This window comes from Colletotrichum tamarilloi, assembly GCF_030869305.1.
Source record: "Colletotrichum tamarilloi strain Tom-12 chromosome Unknown Scaffold_29.1, whole genome shotgun sequence".
NCBI lineage: Eukaryota > Fungi > Ascomycota > Sordariomycetes > Glomerellales > Glomerellaceae > Colletotrichum > Colletotrichum tamarilloi.
Genome location: NW_026849412.1, coordinates 148800 through 166496, shown reverse-complemented (window position 1 = coordinate 166496; position 17697 = coordinate 148800). Strand labels below are relative to the sequence as shown.

General features: G+C 54.6%; 4 protein-coding genes across 4 annotated transcripts; 3 read left to right on the top strand and 1 right to left on the bottom strand.

The window, feature by feature from the left end:
- Positions 1-2979: 2979 nt before the first annotated feature.
- CTAM01_08379 (protein-tyrosine phosphatase) lies at positions 2980-5941 on the top strand (the record flags this gene model as incomplete). The annotated part of the gene is made up of 2 exons (XM_060524399.1): positions 2980-4830; positions 4886-5941. The coding sequence occupies 2 exons, from the start codon at positions 2980-2982 to the stop codon at positions 5939-5941; spliced, it is 2907 nt and encodes a 968-aa protein (XP_060380912.1).
- A 1177-nt stretch (positions 5942-7118) lies between these two features.
- On the bottom strand, positions 7119-8406 carry CTAM01_08378 (26S protease regulatory subunit 8; the record flags this gene model as incomplete). The annotated part of the gene is made up of 2 exons (XM_060524398.1): positions 7119-8053; positions 8172-8406. The coding sequence occupies 2 exons, from the start codon at positions 8404-8406 to the stop codon at positions 7119-7121; spliced, it is 1170 nt and encodes a 389-aa protein (XP_060380911.1).
- A 2853-nt stretch (positions 8407-11259) lies between these two features.
- Positions 11260-14898, top strand: CTAM01_08377 (sodium/calcium exchanger protein; the record flags this gene model as incomplete). The annotated part of the gene is made up of 3 exons (XM_060524397.1): positions 11260-11467; positions 11592-14422; positions 14473-14898. The coding sequence occupies 3 exons, from the start codon at positions 11260-11262 to the stop codon at positions 14896-14898; spliced, it is 3465 nt and encodes a 1154-aa protein (XP_060380910.1).
- Positions 14899-15870: 972 nt separating this feature from the next.
- Positions 15871-17697, top strand: CTAM01_08376 (oxidoreductase molybdopterin binding domain-containing protein; the record flags this gene model as incomplete). The annotated part of the gene is made up of 4 exons (XM_060524396.1): positions 15871-16032; positions 16112-16300; positions 16369-17354; positions 17484-17697. 4 exons carry the CDS (start codon positions 15871-15873, stop codon positions 17695-17697), a joined length of 1551 nt encoding a protein of 516 aa, XP_060380909.1.

Genomic DNA, 17697 nt, shown 5'->3' with positions numbered 1-17697 from the left:
ATGACGTCTGCACCATGCGGACCCCACTCTCCAAATAAAGAGTGAGATCTCGAGTCTGGGCAACTTTGGAGGGCGCAAGGTACAGGGAAGGTATCGGTACCTTTGGCCTGTGAATCCCTCAGAACAGATTCTCCATGGCAATTGGCTGTTGTGAAATTCAACTGCGACGCTCTATTGTGATGGCCTTGCGATGGCCGCAACAGCGCTATTGTACACAGTAAAGCGCCTGCTTGCATCCTAGGTCGAACAAGGGCGAGCATGGCCTGTGGTATATGCAAATGTATACCGTTGTGTCTTGAACGGTGTGTGCGTGTTCGCGAGGTGGGCGTCGCGGTCTCTGCCCTGCTGCCTATTGCGCGGCTAAGGTGATGGGGGCTTGCCCTGTCAATACCACCTCCACTGGCTTTTGGTCAGCTCGCAGAATAAGGTAAGGTAGAGGAGCATAGGTAGCTGGGCCTGGTTATTGCAAGCCGACTGCTGGATTCGTTAGCCTGCGCTTGCGCTTGTTGGGTCTTGTGTTTCGGAACATGGTGTTGTCGACTTGTTCTGTGTTGCTTTTTCGAGCCTTGCGATCTTGCAGCATCAAACCTTCTCTTCAAGCCCCTGCTTCCTTGTCTCCTTCTGTGGTTGGGGGATCCAGAGCTGTGGTTCAAAGGCAGGAGGGAATAAGCAGTACGTGTTCGGTACTTTACCTAGGTGACCTACCCAAGGTAGAAAGAAAGAACGAATTCTCATCCGTGGGAAGGTTGCGCTCTCTGCTTTTGCGCCATAGCTCATCTCTGGAGGGACGCACAACCGAGAGTCTGTCCAATGGGAGACGATAGAAGAGCCCCGTCAAAATAGCGCCCCCATTCTATGACGCGGTGGACGAGACACCAGCCCTGTGGGAACAAGTGGTGAGCTTCCTACCGTGCGAGTGCCTTTGTTACGATCGTTCTTCCCGGCAGCTGTGCTTACTAACACAGTATCTGCATGTGCAGTATGTGCATTATGTGCATCGGGATCCTCACGTGATGACTAGTGTCTCACACAGGGTTGATGTCATAGACTCCGCCGAGCTAACCTCAACGCGCCGATCCCTCCCGTTCTGGACGACACACGACCTCATCAGACATGACACCCTCTTTTCTGTCCTTTCTCTTCCCCCACTGCGCGCCATGCCCTCGTGCTGCCCTTTCCTTCCCACTGCCTCTCTGTCCAGCTTCCAGCACCCGTGTCTTTAGAATTGTTTGGTTGTTGGAACTCGGACGCGCCTCTACGGATCCCCGTATCTTGCTTACACCGTCGACTTGCCAGGTTGGACCGTTTTGGCCCGGGGACAGCCGTCGATATTGTGCCTGCTGCCAACGCCATGTCCCGTACTCCTTACTCACTCCGTACCGCCGCTAGAGAATGCGGTTCCGCACATGTGCTTTCAACACTTCAAATTGCAGAGAGGGCTGAGAACACACTGCCCTGCCCTGCTTGCTTTGCCTTGCCTGGCACAGCTCTAGCCATATTGGTTTTTGCAAGCCGTTGCCCAGACAAACCACCATCCCATCGTCTTTCATGAAGAAGAAGAATCCAATGTGAATGCGGTACGCCCCTGACCCAAGTCCAAACTCTCACAAGCAAAATCAAGCTCAACCAACCAGCTTTAGAGTCCGAAATAAAACCAAAAAAGTATACCTAGAAAAAGGGTACTAGAAAAGAGAGAAAGAGAAGAGAATACCTAGCTGCCGCGAGACACACACACACACACATTAGTACACACCACACCTGTTTCTTGCTCCCACACCCAAGTCGGTAGGTATCCCTTCCCTGCCCGCAAGCCAGGGGTGCCCCCCCTTCTTCTTCTCTGCTGCTTTCTCGTGCGCGTTCCCATTCCATTCACTCCTACTCCTCTCTCAAGCAAGACCTGGCTGGACCCTTTTTTTTTTTTTTCCCTCTCTCTCTTTCCCGTCTTTCCCCCCTGCCCTTTTCTCCTGGGAATTGTTGTTCCCAATGCTCGCCTTGTCTTTCACACACCCCCAGACCTAGCAAGTCAGGTCCTCCCTTTTTCCTTTGCGTGTCCGGTGCGCCTTTGATGTAGCTATCTCCCCCCCGCTGGCCCATTTGCCCAGTTGCTCGCCTCAGTGCCTGTTTCCTTGGACCTTGCTTGGTCGCCCACTTCGTCCTCCGCCGTCGTGTCGTGTTGTCCCGCTGCTAGAGTTCCATTGCGCTGCGCTCAACCCGAGGCGTCTTCGTTCTATTACTTCCCATACTACCCATACCGATTCAGAGTATTATCCATAGTCCGTCCGTACGGCACCTTACTAGAGCACACATAGCAGTCACACTGTCACTGTCCTCGCTCTCTCAATCTCTCTCTACTGGTTCTCGGGACGCCGAACGCCACCACCTTGTCCGGCCCCCGTCAGCTCAGCCCAGCCCATTCTCGACCACACCATCCTGTCTTCTTCGCAGTTGAGAGTAGCTTCAGAGACAGTTAGAACCAGAGTCAGAGTAATAACCATCAGGTGTATCCCCTCTCTCTCTCTCTTTCTCTGCCTCTGCTCTCCCTCATCCTTCGCCCAGGGCATCCATCACCGCTTCAGAAAGTCACAACTCAACCAAGCAAAGGGCCAAGCAACCACCACCCCCAGGTCCAAACCGGGTTCAGATCGCCACTTGTGCCGTCACGTCAGAACCCCCCCGCAACCTTCTTTTCTCTCTAAAAGACCCCCCACTGCCTGTCCCTTTCCCTTTCAAAGAGCCTCTTCCGCACACCCTCCCTCCCTTCCCATTCCCTCCGATCTACCTGAACCCTATCCGACCTTGCCTTAACCGTCCCGCCCAAAAAAACGCCGCCATACCGGAATGGCGCTTTGATTGTTGACCAAGGGCCTTCAACACTTGGCCAGGCGTCCGGAACAATACCTATCCTCCAGAAACATCCGTGGCTCTCTCTCACACATCCCATCCTCTTTACAACTACCTACACCTACACACACACTAACCATGCTCGACAAGAGGAGCAACGACGGAGCAACATCCGTCCACTACACCATGAAGACTCATCATTCAGCTCCCAGGCCCTCGCCTGCGCCGCGATCTTCTCATAGCCACTCCCACTCACAGTCCAAACTCGCCGTTCCGCCCGCAAAGACTCCTAACCCTTCTACTCCCGTGGCATCTCCAAGAATGCCCTACTCCGTGGGCCAGTCAATGCCTCCCGGGAACGGGAACCTTACTCCGGCAAGACAGGCAGAGGCCAGGGCCGCGAGTCCAAACTACTTTGGACTTGTTGTCGAGCAGTCCGTCGATCCAAGAGAATCTGCCTCCATGCCACGAGACAACTGGAGCTCCCCGACTTCGTCCGTCCGCTCATTCGGCGCCGCGCTGCCCAAGCAAGTTCCCATCGATGCTAATCCCGACTATGAGGCCTTCAAACGGCAAGCCGACCTCAATCGCGGCGTGAGCTTCAGCCTCTCCTCCTCGCACTTTCCGCAAGCTCCCCCGAACCCCACCACTCTTCGTCCTCGACCGCCACGGTGGAATACGCATGCCAGCGACCACGCCTCGGACTTTTCGATACCTCGAATTCCCACGGAGCGAAAGCAGAGCAAGGAAGTTGACCAGCAAAGCTTGAACGACTCAGCATACGCCTCGTTGGATTCCAAGCGAAACTCCGAAGCGTCGATACAACCACCACAGATGTTCAATTTGAACATGCCAAGATTCGAATCGCCGATGCAATCTGAGTCGCCTTTTGAGCGTAGAACAACACTGTCGAAAGTAGAGGACCGTCACCCTAGGTTATCCATCTCACAGAACAAACCCGATGCGCCAGCGCCGAGTGCTGCTCGAGCAAACCAGCCACGCGCCGAGACCGTGCCGCCGACAATGGAGAGCGGCCCCTCGTTGATAGCGCCGTCGCAATTGAAGGACCTGATCGAGGCTGATGGTTCAGAAAGTGATCTGTTGCTTCTGGACTTGAGAGTGTCACAGCAATATGCCCAAGCTCGGATCGAAGGCGCGCTCAATCTCTGCATTCCGACAACGTTGTTAAAGCGAGCTACCTTCAACCTGACGAAACTCCAGCAGACCTTTCAAAGCCCGGATATGCAGGGGCGCTTTTCACAGTGGAAGTCGACGAAGCACCTTGTTGTCTATGATGCTTACTCTGCAGAGAAACGTGACGCCGTTACGTGTATGAATATGGTGAAGAAGTTCACGAATGAGGGGTACTCCGGCAACATGTACATCCTGCGGGGTGGCTTCAATGCTTTCGCTGACGCCTATCCCGACCTTGTGGATGAGGGATTCGGTCCTCCAGCGAGCGGCTCCGGTCCAGCAGCATCGGGTGACGGTAGCTTGCCCGGCATCGCCCCTGTCATTGGAGGTGTCATGCTACCAATGACACAGAACAACGCCAATCCGTTCTTCTCAAATATTCGTCAGAACATGGATCTCGCCGATGGAGTTGGTCAGCTGGACATTGCTCGACCGTCGGGGCTGGAGTCACCTACGCTACCTAGATGGCTCCGTGATGCCTCTAAGCCTAGCGATCATGGCAAGCAAGTATCAGACAAGTTCCTCAACATTGAAAAGGCTGAGCAGTCGCGGATGAAGGCGGCCTACTCCATGTTCAGTGGCAGTGAAAAGGACAAGACTGTTCCGCAGCTTTGTGGTATTGAGAAGGGCGGCAAAAATCGCTACAAGGACATTTTGCCGTTCGAGCACGCTCGGGTCAAATTGCAAGGCCGTTCCGAGGGGGCTTGCGACTACGTCAATGCCAGTCACGTCAAGGCATCTCGGAGCAATAAGAGGTACATCGCTACCCAGGGTCCGCTCCCCGCCACATTTGAGGTAAGCTATCGGCAAGATCTCCGCGATATGTATATTGGACACTAATACAAGGAAGGATTTCTGGTCTGTTGTTTGGGAACAAGATATCCGTGTCGTCGTGATGTTGACCGCGGAGTCGGAAGGAGGCCAGCTTAAATGCCACCCGTACTGGCAAGGCAGGGATTTTGGCTCGATCAAGCTCAAGCCGCTATCGGAGAAGAAAGTGTCCTTGGACATTGACAAGCACCGCACCAACCAGGGGTCAAGTGCTCCTTCTGCTGCAGCTGCAGCGGAAGCCGGACGCCGGCGCGCGCAGACGACGACTACCCTGGAGGCATCAAACGCAACTGCCTCGCCACCCCCTCCACAAGGCGAGACGCCGCATGTCATCATTCGGAAGTTTGCATTGTCTCACGGCTCACACCCCTTTGCGCCCATTCGTGAGATCACTCACTTGCACTATCCTTCCTGGCCCGACTTTGGAGCGCCTGCGCAGCCGTCACATCTGCTGGCCCTCGTGGACCTAGCCAACGTGATGCAACGTTCAGCTTTGCCGGTCGATACGTCCTCCGTGAGCAGTGTCCGTGTGTCCCCGGAATCAGGCCCTATTGCTTGGTATGACGAGCCGGAGACGGACCAGAGGGCCAGGCCAATGTTGGTGCATTGTTCTGCGGGATGTGGTCGAACCGGTACTTTCTGCACTGTAGACAGCGTTATCGATATGCTGAAGCGGCAACGACTAAACAAGACGACCACGAAGCCCGTAAGAAAGCGGGATTCGGACGGTGATATAAAGATGAGCGGATCTGAGGAGTCTTCGCCTCGGGAGAAGACCTTTGATTTCACTCCGAGCAGCCGTCGCACTAGCGCCGACGTGCGACGGGGCTCTCCAGACAGAACCCCATTAGACACAGCGTGGTTGGCGGACGACAGCGACACTATGGATCTCATCCAGAAGACGGTTGAGGATTTCCGCAACCAACGACTCAGCATGGTGCAAAGCCTGCGTCAATACGTCTTGTGCTACGAGACGATTGTTGAATACGTATGGCGATGGCACGAGAAGAGCTCAGGTTCTCCCAAAGGAGGGAGAGCACGTAGTGGAAGTTTGCAGCTTAGAGGGGACAACTAATCATGTGGCATGGCTTGCATAGGGAGACGGATGGAAAACCGGAAATGGAACTCGTGGAGAATCGTAATTCGATACCCCTGTTGGACGGCGGAATACGCCAATATCGGCGAGTGATGAGAAAGATGGCATTGTGCATTTTTCTTTTACGGCAAATAAGGCACTACGGAAAGAGACACACACACACCGGGCCAGGACCAGGGCCAGGTCAGGCATGAGGCTAAAGGCGTTTGGGCATTTCAGAGCATATATATTACGATGCATGGCGTTTGGTACTCGACTTTTGTGTCTGACGACGCCAGCATGTTGGGGATCTCGACCGCGGTCGGTCCCTTGGAATTGTACATTAGAGAGGCGCTTGAATGAATGAGAGAAAGAGAAAGAGCAGAGGAGTTGCCGTCTGGCATGCTCTCTCCTCCTTTGACCTCACAACCTAGAATTTTGATTTTTCGTGAAGCGAAGTGGATGTAGTATACGAGTGAACCAATGCCATGAGGAAACACCACCGAATTGACTGGTCATCCATCCGTTAAATTCTAATACCACCGAGTTTACTGAGTATTTATCACAAGTGATCTGTCTCAGGATGACGATACTCCACTTCCTCACCATCTGCCATCCATGTGGTCACACTGGTCTATACCCTTCTCTCGAGGACGATGGACCACCTGAAGCAGGCGGTCAAGACGAGGGGTGAATCGAAGGAAAAAAACGGCCATGATTTACGGCATTTCGGTGGGGTACATACACCAAGGGCCCCCTTCCCTTCCTCTTCTCGGATTTGCGAGTTGTGAGTATGCAGGCGTGTGTTGGTCAAGGCAAGGTGAGTTCACTTTGTCGGAGAACGTGGCATCAAACGCCTACCAGTACCGCCAAAAAAAAAAGGGAGACGACAGAAAAAAAAAGTGATGAACGGTGTAATGTCATGGTGGCTGATTCCATGATTCTATGTAGTCGTACATAATTAGCCGTACAAGCGCCACATGCGCGCGCAAATGGGCGCAGACGCTGTTTCCACCGCCGCCTCTCCTGAGTCTTCCGCCCTGCCTGCCTGCCTGCCGTCTCCCGCCAGCCGAGTAAACATGTCTTCGTCGATCGTTTGCTGCTCTTTCTCTCTCTCTCTCTCTCTCTCCCTCCCTCTCTCCCTCTCGTTGCATAACCCCCAATTGCGGGCATGCACTTACTTCCAGAGCTTGCCGAGTGACACCTCCTTGTCGTCGTGCTTGTTGAGGATCTTGGCAGTGGCGAGCTCAAAGTCCTCTTGGGTGACGTGAACTCTGCGCTCACGCAGGGCGTACATGCCGGCTTCTGTGCAGACACCCTTGAGCTCGGCTCCGGAGCAGCCGTTCATCTTCTCGGCAATCTTTGTGAGGTTGATGCCTCTTGTCAGGTTCATCTTGCGGCTGTGGATGCGGAGAATGTCGGCACGGGCCTCGACGCTTGGCGGAGGGAACTCAATCTTTCGGTCGATACGTCCGGGACGCAGCAGGGCGGGGTCGAGGATATCGAGACGGTTGGTGGCCATGATGACCTTGATGTTCTTGGTGGGCTCGAAACCGTCCAGCTGGTTGAGTAGCTCCAACATGGTGCGCTGGACTTCGGAGTCGCCGCCGGATGAGCCCTCGACACGGGAGGAACCGATGGAGTCGATCTCGTCCATGAAGATGATGGAGGGGGCGTGCTCGCGGGCCATGACGAAGAGCTCGCGAACCATGCGACTACCCTCACCAATGTACTTTTGCACCAATTCGGATCCGGACACCCTGATGAACTTGCAGTCGGTGTGATGTGCGACGGCACGGGCGAGCAGCGTCTTTCCCGTACCGGGGGGGCCGTAGAGAAGGACACCCTTTGGTTGTGCGATACCGAGCGACTCGAACAGCTCGGGGTGCTTGAGGCCGAGCTCGATGACCTCCTTGATTTCCTTGATCTGCTGATCCAGACCACCAATCATATCGTACGTGCTGTCGGGAACCTTCTCGACCATCATGAGGGAGACGAGGGGGTCGACGGATGAGGGGAGCATCTTCTCGAGCTTGTAGCTGTCGGAAAGCAGGGTTACCCGCTTGCCGACGGTGAGCTTTGTGATGTCGACATTGTCGGAGATGTCGACGACTGCGAGGGGTTAGTTTGATCTGATGCTATTGACATGATTGGGCCCGAAGAGGTTGAGGTGGCAGGGACGCAAGCAACGAGCTGCATGGAATGTAGAGCTGGTAGGATTGTGACATACCGTATTTGCCTTCGGGATGCACCTTGACCAGGACCTTCTTCGTGCTCATGACCTTGACGACCTCACCAACGTAGGAACCAGGCTGCTGCAACAGACCCAGCTCTTCCCTCAGTAGCCTCACGCGGGAGTTGTAGTCGTTTCTTTGGGCTTCGAGACGGCGGAGAACTGCTTGACCCTTGAGGATCTCGAGCTTCATGGCCTCGATCTTGTTTTGATAGTAGCTGTCGAGCGCCATCGTGATGGATGCCCCGAGGGTTAAGGAAGAAGACGAGTAGTGGTGATGATGTTGCTTTGGTGTAGCTATCGTTGATGTGGATTTATCGTGGACCAGTGAGGGGGAAGCCAATCGGTCGTCGGGAGCGGGGTCGTGACGGGTTGAATGATTGAGGTTGCCGGGGTCGTTGGTGGTGGTGGTGGGTTGTGTCGTGATGATGGAAGCTTGTCGATGTGGAAGCTCACAGATGGATTGGGAGTGACAGGGCTGGACGTCTGGCTGGGCTGGCTGGCTCCGTCGGTCGGTCAGTCAGTCAGCCGCAAGCCGCAGCAGGCAAACGACTGTCGACGCGTTCGACAGTGCCAGAAGTCACGTGATAGGAATCTTTCCGGAAAAGCTACGATCCACTTTTCTTATTCCAAGCTTGAGCTCGGACGGAATCTGAGTGCAGCTGGACCTTAGGTAAGTCATCTTCCGGAAGTGTAGATTTGCCGTTTCCCGAATCTTAGGTAATTATGGATCTCATAGATGGGGAGAGTCATGGTCCGTGTGCGATTGTTCTCCAAGGTTGTTGCTGCAAGAGAAGGTGCAATAGAACGCTAAATGCGCCTGCAAGTACATACGGAGTACGGTGACGTTTTCTCTCCTAGATGGGCAAGTGGAGCACAGCACGAGATCAGAGCACATGTCGAGCAACTGATGGAAGATGTCGAATCATCATGAGAGGATTGACAGCACAGGGCGTGGGATGCATATTGTGAGAGTCCAAGAGGCGGTGATAACCGTGGAAGCGGAACCTATGGGAAGGCTGAGGTGAGGTTGAGTCGGCGGCGAGGATAAGATGGGAAACGACGGACCCCGATGGAAGCCTTCGAGGGGCATGGCATGGGAACGGGGAGGCAACTGGGACTCGAGGATTCGAGGTTCGCCAGTCGCGGCTGATGGGAGGTTGCACCCTGTGCCAGCGGCGATTCTGAAGCCCGCGGGCGCTAGTCTGATTCGGGACAGGTCCATGATCCATGCTCCCGTTCCACCGTCAGCTTCTTCGCCGGCTTCAAAGTCGACGCTGAATTCAAGTGTTTACTGTGCAGTAACCCCCCTTCGGAACCCCAAGTGGCCCCTTTGCAAAGTACCAGTGATCTCCACTCGGAAACCTAAGGTAATCCTTCCCCAAATTGCGTGCCGCTGCACGATGTGCATGTACTTTTTGCCTTGGCCCTACCTATCAACCGTCCGCCAAAAGTAAGAAAAAGCAGGCCAAGTGTTGCGTGTGTGTGTGTGTGTATGTGTGCGTGTGTGTGTGCAAGCCGCAAATGTAAACACCAACCAAAGGCTACTACAAAACCAGCCATGCCTGTTGACAAGACTGACAAAAGAGGGATCTCCTGTCCATCTTCCCCAGTCTTCTCGAACCTGATGACAAGCACATTGCGGAGGAGAAGCAGCCTCGCAGTGGTCCTCGCTCCTCTCGCGGGGCCAATAAAAGCATCTTCCATGCTTTCTTCCATGCTTTTCTGCAAAGAGAGTCGCCATCTGAGGCCATCCAGATCGTACACATGACCGCTAGTTGGAGACTTGGGGTTGCGGCTTGATCAACAGTGGGCAGCGCCTGACTCAGACATTCCATCCCACCTCCACTGCCCACTGCCCAGTGTCTCGTGCCTCTGAGCAGCGGCAGCAGCAAGTTCCTCACCTTATTGAGGTGTGTTGCTCCGTAAAATATGTGTGAATCTGGGGGAGGAGAGACCCAAGCATTCCGCTGCTCTCCTCTACACACACTGTTGTGGACGGAGTAGAGACTAAGGTAACAGAGAGTAAGTAAGGTAGGTACTTAGGTAGATCATGGTGGAACACAATAGGTACCTTAGCTTACCTAGCACCCACCGTTAGCCGGCAAGTAGCTTCCATGGTACGAACTGCTCCTCCACCACCTCCACCACCAGCGACCACTGATTCGGGTCATCCATCGATACTTTGTGCTTCGTACTTCTTACTCGACATCCTTCTACCTACCTACCTAATAACGTCTACTCCGTACGCTCGACAGATAGCAGGCTCCCGTTGTCTGTGTGTCCGTCCGTACCTTTTGCCCAGTAGACATTTTCCGCCGCACGGGAATGGAACAAGACTGCGCTTTTCTTCTCGAACCCAATATAGCCTAATCATCCCATCATCATTCTCATTCCTGTTCCCCCCGGTCGTCCTTTCCTTTCCATCGTGTGTTTGTGTGTTTTGGTCACCGTCTACGGGATACTTAGCTTGTTTACACCACACCACCACGGTCACCTACCTCACCTACCTACGGGCTGCGGTCTACCTCACCACATTTCCCTGGTTCACTTGTTCGACCTTTTCTCCGATTTCCTTCCTCTCCATTGTTCATAAGCAATAAACCTTCGGCTACCAGACTGAGACCCGTCAGATATCCAGCCTGGAAGGCGGGCCTCGACACCGACACCGTCACCGACTCCTCGACCCATAGTCGGGCTCTCCGAGTAATCCTCACATTTCTCTCACTGAGCCCGAACCTGAACCTGGACCTACCTAAACCCAACCGCACCTTGCCTGGCACAGACACTCACAACAATACAACTTTTTTCTTCCCCTTCCCAGTTTCCTCTCCTCATATCGCTTAATCAACAACTCGCCGTTCCAAGACAGCAAAACATCGAGAGAATTCCAAGCTCCAACCAAAGCAACCCACCCGACGCTCTCTTCTCCCACCCCCGGGTTGCCGTCTCGTCCCGCGCCTGCGCCTACGCCTGCACTGATAACCCACATCTCCGGCACCTTGCCAATCTCCTCCACCCATCTTGCTCCATCGTCCCCAAACAGCTGCGCGCTCTTTCGTCGCCCTATTCGTTGTCGCCCACCATGGATCCCTCAACAGGGCCGGGCACACCGTCCCATCCATCTCATCAGTCCCACGATAGCTCGACCACCGCATCGCCCACTGATACTCGTCATCAGCCCTCAAGGTTCGACTCTTATGTCGCCTCCCGCGACGAAGGTCTCTCCGAAAGTTTCCAGTCCTTCCAGTCCACCGACACGGTGCGGAGGCGCCCAGAAGGTGGTGGCTACGGTACGTACGACCCGCTGCTGTGTTGTTGCATGCCCAGAAACCAAACGAGTCTTGGTCGTCTTAGTTACCCAGTTACCCAACGTGAAAACCCCCTGGCTGATATCATACCCCCGTGCGCTTGCAGGTTCTATACATACCCAAGGCTCCGGCTCTCAATACCTGGCCGACCCGTCCGCCCACGATCGATCGCATTCACGCTCGACAACAACTGCTAGTGCTAGATCGCCCATGATGGGTCCCGAACGCCCCAAAGCTGCGAAGCCGCGAAAGCCTCCCATGCCCCGTCGCCTGTCAACCAACCCATCAGCACCACACCGCGGCGAAGTCTTTTCTGTCGACGACGACATCGATGAGGTCGAGGCAGATGCCGCTGGCCGTCATCAAAGCCGTCAGGGCAGCACCGCTTTTGGCACCCGCCGCCGGCCTCAACTGGCAACCACGCTGTCGCGCGTCCAATCTTCACGCAGTGATACTGGAATCGAGGACGATGACGATAACGATGAAGTCGAGGATGGTCCGCGGACACCCAGAGCTGACGAGGATGCTCCCGAGGAAACCGAGCGCGTTCCCTCGATACACCCCGACCAAGATGATATTGATGCAGAGTCAGATGGCGACGTGAGCGACGCCGAGAGCTTTACGCTCAAGGATCGTCAGCAGGCCATCAACCAGACCCATCCGTTCGGTATCAGGTTGTGGAAGCCTGCGTTGTACAAGAAAGATCGTTCGGTGCAGAAGAATGCCGAGGGTGATATTCATTCATCACCTGGCGGAAGAGTCCACACTTGGCTTGTCTTCTTCAACCTTCTCTGGACTTTGTTATTCGGCTGGTGGATGGCAGCTTTCTCAGCTCTCGGCGCTTTGGTCTGTTTCTTGTTCGCCGCAACCCCTAGCGGCAGGGAATACGGCAGAGTTCTTTGGGGCTTGGCTGGCTACCTCTTCTATCCATTCGGCAAATATGTGCGCCTGGAGCAGGATGACGCCTACCTGGATGAGGACCAAGGCGAAGGACGAAGCATTTCCGAGTATGAGCAGTGGCAGAGTGGTGACCTGGAATATGGCCGCCTCTTCTTTGGTCCCGAGGGATCTGAACGCAGCCGATCTATTGTTGGACGCTCGCGCAGGAGCATCGACTCTGAGCCTAGCGAGACCGACAGCCTCCTAGGCCGTTCTCGACGCGGAGAGCGAAGCCAGACACCACCCCAGACCAAGCGCCGTTTGTTCGGAAGAGGCCAGTGGAACATTGGCCGCGTGGTCTTCTTCTTGTTCTTCTACCTCTTGCTCTCACCCTCGCTGATCCTGGTATCCTTGATCTGCTGGTTCCTCGTCTTCTCGATTCCCATGGGCAAAGTCACTATGCTGCTCTTTGACCAACTGCGCCGCCACCCCTTGGCACTCTCGTTCGAGTCCGACATCGTTCTCGCCCGGACAGCTGATACGCCGCACTCGTCAATCTTGCTGTGCACGTATCGCGCTGTCGGTATCAAGTACTGGAAATACACCATCGACGGCACAAACGTATTCTTGATCAACCTCATGGGTGTTGTCTTCTTCGTCATCTTTGACTATCTCGTTCTCGACCAAGTCCTCGATCTGAAGCTCTTCATCACGTCACCCGCCTTCCTCTTCATTGCCGGCTTATTCTCCATCGTGCCGCTCGCCTACTTCATCGGCCAGGCTGTCGCCTCCATCTCGGCACAGTCTTCGATGGGTGTTGGTGCTGCCATCAACGCTTTCTTCTCCACGATTGTCGAGGTGTTCCTCTACTGCGTTGCCCTGAGCCAAGGCAAAGGCCAGCTCGTGGAAGGCAGCATCGTGGGAAGTATCTTTGCGGGTATTCTTTTCCTACCGGGTCTTTCCATGTGTTTTGGTGCCATCAAGCGCAAGACGCAGCGTTTCAATGCCAGGTCCGCCGGTGTCACTTCGACAATGTTGCTTTTCGCCGTCCTCGGCGCCTTTGGACCCACGCTCTTCTACCAAATCTACGGTACTCACGAGCTCAACTGTTTGGACTGTGTGAACCACGGTGGCATTGGGGGAGGTCTGTCTCCTGTCGGCGACGGACGCGACTGCAAGCGATGCTTCTTCTCTCAGACTCCGGCGCTCAATGATCGCTTTTATATCGAGGCTGTCCGTCCGTTCTGTTACTTTTGCGCCACGTTATTGTTCCTCTCCTACATTGTGGGACTGTGGTTCACACTGCGAACCCATGCTGCAGTCATTTGGAACTCCGAGATTGACGAGAAGAAGCACGAAGAGGCACACGCCCACGCTCACGCTCATGCCCACGCTAGACAGTCGGGTCCTCACTCATTTGCTGAAACCACCGGTACCTCAGTCGACGTCCGTGACTCTCACCTCTACAAACGCATCCTCGGTCAGTCGCTCAAGCAGGTTGGCCTTGCAAACAAGAAAGATGACAGCTCTCGCCAGGGGTCCGTCACCGGATTGGGCTTGAGTGCTGGCAATGGCAGCGTCAGTATCCCGCACGTCGTGCCTCCGAAGTCCAGCGGCAGCGATACGGTCCGCTCTACTGTTCACATCCCTGGATTCTCAGAGGCGGAGAACAACGCATTGGTCCGAGAGGTGGCAGAGATGGCGGCCACTGCGGCCACGATTGCTGCACGGGAGCGGATGCCTCGCAGGACCTCGGCGCTTCCCCCGGGTTCGACTGCGGCCACCTCGCGTCCCCCGGCCCTCCGTACCGCTACCGTTGCCGACAATGAAGATCTCGCAGCAGCAAGCACTGCCCAAGTGCCCCACGGTGGACACGACGCTCCCAACTGGAGCCGAGGCAAGAGTGCCTTCATCCTCATGGGTGCTACCGTACTTTATGCCATTATTGCCGAGATTCTAGTAGACACTGTAGACGTCGTTCTTGAGGGCTTCGCCATTGATGAGAAGTTCTTGGGTATTACTCTTTTCGCGCTGGTCCCCAACACGACCGAGTTTTTGGTAAGTTTGGTCTGCACACCTACGCTATGGTCTTGACTAACGATTTACAGAACGCCATTTCGTTCGCTATGAACGGCAACATTGCGCTCTCTATGGAGATTGGTTCTGCCTATGCGCTTCAAGTCTGTTTGCTTCAGGTTCCGGCCCTTGTCCTATTCTCTGCGATTTACGTCACCTCGGATCGTTTCGAAGACCTCACTGCGCACACCTTCTCGCTTCTGTTCCCCCAGTGGGACATGGTCACTGTCATCATTTGCGTGTTCTTGCTTAGCTACATGTACGGTGAAGGAAAGAGTAACTACTTCAAGGGCAGCATTCTGCTGCTCAGCTACCTTGTAGTCATTGTGGGCTACTACTTTTCAGGGTACACCGAAGACGCCATGAGCGTGAGTCGATTTGATGTCATGGGCGCCAACGGACAGTACTCGACCATCAAGACTGTTGGCCGGAGAGTGAGCGGCGCTGTTCTGCAGTGATGGAGTTTTGACAAAAAAGATGGGTATAGAGGAGAGGCGGTACCTGAAGAGGGGGAAACATCATTAAAGGGCGGTAGAAGGTCAGAGGTTCATGAAGCCCCAGTCTCAACCTGGGGCTTCTGTCAGTTTTTGTCCTACAGGACATTGCATTATTTTGGTTTTAGCAGGCGGCTATGATAGGACGCTGACGGCGTTAAGGAGAGGAGCACATTACCTAGATTACCCTATCGTTTCATCGCGGATCGCTCGGAATATACATCCCTAATGTTCACACCCGAAAGCCATGATTCTCGGTTTCCGTGAGACCTCGTCAGTGCCTGGATCATCATGTTCCGCCGAATGCCAAGTGTCGCCGACTTTTGACCGAGTCTAGCGATAGCGTTCCAAACGGCAAATGCTTGTTTTCACATACGACAGGGGGGACCGGACGATCAACGTCATGACTAAGTGGAGTACCACAACGGGCACAACCAACGGCGACGGTTACGAATTTTGGCTTCTTTGGCTAGACTCTCATTGCCAGCGACTGTAACCGAGATTCCCGATCTAAAGACGCGAGTTTGATTGCTATCTCGCGTGGGGGAGGAGGGGCCAGGTTACAGGTAACATGGCTCCTGCAACGCTGGCATACCTGCAATGCAGGTTTGTTAGCGTCGGGCCGCGGCAAAGCTTCCGCATGAGAGAAGACGGTTATTTGATGTCTTCATGACGGCATCAGATTCTAAATGAGAGGCTGTTTATTGGCTGGGGTGTGTTTGTAACAAACTGGACTCGCTGAGAGATGTATGTCATGGTTTCTAGGTGTGATTTTGCCAGTGTAGGAGATTGACTTTTGGCGTGTTATTGGATGCCTGTCGATGAGTGGCTTTGCATCTTATTAACGACGTCTTCCCGTCTTTTGTGGTCTTTATTCAGAGATATTTTTGGTGGAAATCGGCTTTCTGACTTCCTCTTTTATTTGTCGTACTCACCATGGCTCCTGCTGAACCTCACGCGATCCCCTTCAAGGCGAAGGGTAAGACACCTCACTTCAAGGAGGAGAGGGATGGCTGGAAAGGTTACATTGAGTGGGAGAAGTATCCGGAGAAGAAGAAGCAAGTTGAAGAGCTCATGAGGCATTATGACTTTCCGGAGGTAAGTCAACACGTCGATGCCCTGTGGGTTCATGTGTTGGGAGCATCTGCTGACTGAATTTTCCTATTGCGTGTAATAGCCGCCTCAGTATCAACTGGGACCGCTGCCCGATACGAATCCAATCCTGACGGGGGAGCGATGGAAGCAGTATCACTACGCGTGCGGGCTGGGTCATATCCCCGAAGTCAGCTGGGATATCGTCAAGAAGGAAAAGGCGCAGGATATGATTCACGTTCTTCAGTTTCCTTACAACGGCGAGCCCCCTCGTGTTAGTCTTATCAAATCTTCGCACCAAGATTCCCTCCCCACAGACTGACATACAGAAAAAAACCGCAGAAACGCCTGGTAGAGACAGAAATCACCTCCAACAAAGACCACTTTGTTCGCAACCACGGCGGCATCCCGGAAATCGACGAGGACAAATACACCCTCGACATCGCTGGCCTCGTCAACAACCCGCAGACACTGACCCTGCACGACCTAAAAACCAAGTTCAAACACCAAACCAACGTCGTCTCGATCCAGTGCTCCGGCACGCGGCGCATCGAGCAGATCGCGCAGTACCCAGGCGACGGCGACGAGCTCATCAACGCCCCCTGGGGCGAAGGCGCCATCGGCACCGCACGATGGACGGGCGTGTCCCTGAAGAAAGTCATAAAGTACTGCGGCGGGTTGAAAGACGGCGCGGCGCACTTGGAGTTTTACGGCGCGGATACGTACTTCAAGAAGGGTAAGGTGTATAACTACGTCGTGAGCGTGCCGTGGCGGAAGGTGAAAGCGAACGAGGTGCTGCTGGCGTGGGAGATGAACGGACAGCCGCTACCCAAGATCCACGGGTTTCCGTTGCGGACGGTGGTGTTTGGGTATATCGGGGCGCGGAGCACAAAGTGGTTGACGCAGATCCGGGCCATCGCGAGCGAGAGCAGTGCGCCGGTGCAGAGGCGGGAGTATATCTACTACACGCCGCAGGTGGGGAAGCAGAATGTAAAGTACAGCAACGGGTTCTCGATCCAGGAGATGCCGGTGAGCTCTGCTATCATGACGCCGAGGGATATGGAGCAGGTCGTTCACGAAGGGAAGGTGAGGTTGAGGGGGTGGGCGTACTCCGGGGGCGGGCATTGGCCTGTGAGGGTCGAGGTCAGTGGCGATGGGGGCGGGGTGTGGTATGAGGTTCCGTGGGAGAAGATGAGTGGCAAGTATTTCCATGCGTGGCGGTTGTGGGAGATTGAGTTGCCTGTTGACGCGGAGGGGTGGTTGGAGTTTTGTGTGAGGACGTGGGATAATGCGTGTAATACGCAGCCTACTTTTGTGAGGTCTGCTTGGTATGTCTTTCACTCCCCCCCCTTTTCTCTCCTTCGTATTCACACTTCTTCGGATGCGACTTGCGTGTCTTTCCACTTTGTGGCAGAAGGGACGACGATGATCTAGAGACTGATGATGAGACTACACAGGAACTGGGACTTGCACGTCACGTCGTCGGCGCACCGCATCAAGGTGTATAGCATCAACAAGTCGAGACCCGCGACGGCGGCGAGGCTGAAGAAGCTGGAGGAGAATGGGATTCCGATTGTGCCGATTACGCTGCCTGCCGAGATTGACTTTGAGTCGGATGAGGAGTATGAGAGGAACATGGCGGCGCAGGGCGGGCGGGATCCTACGGAGTGA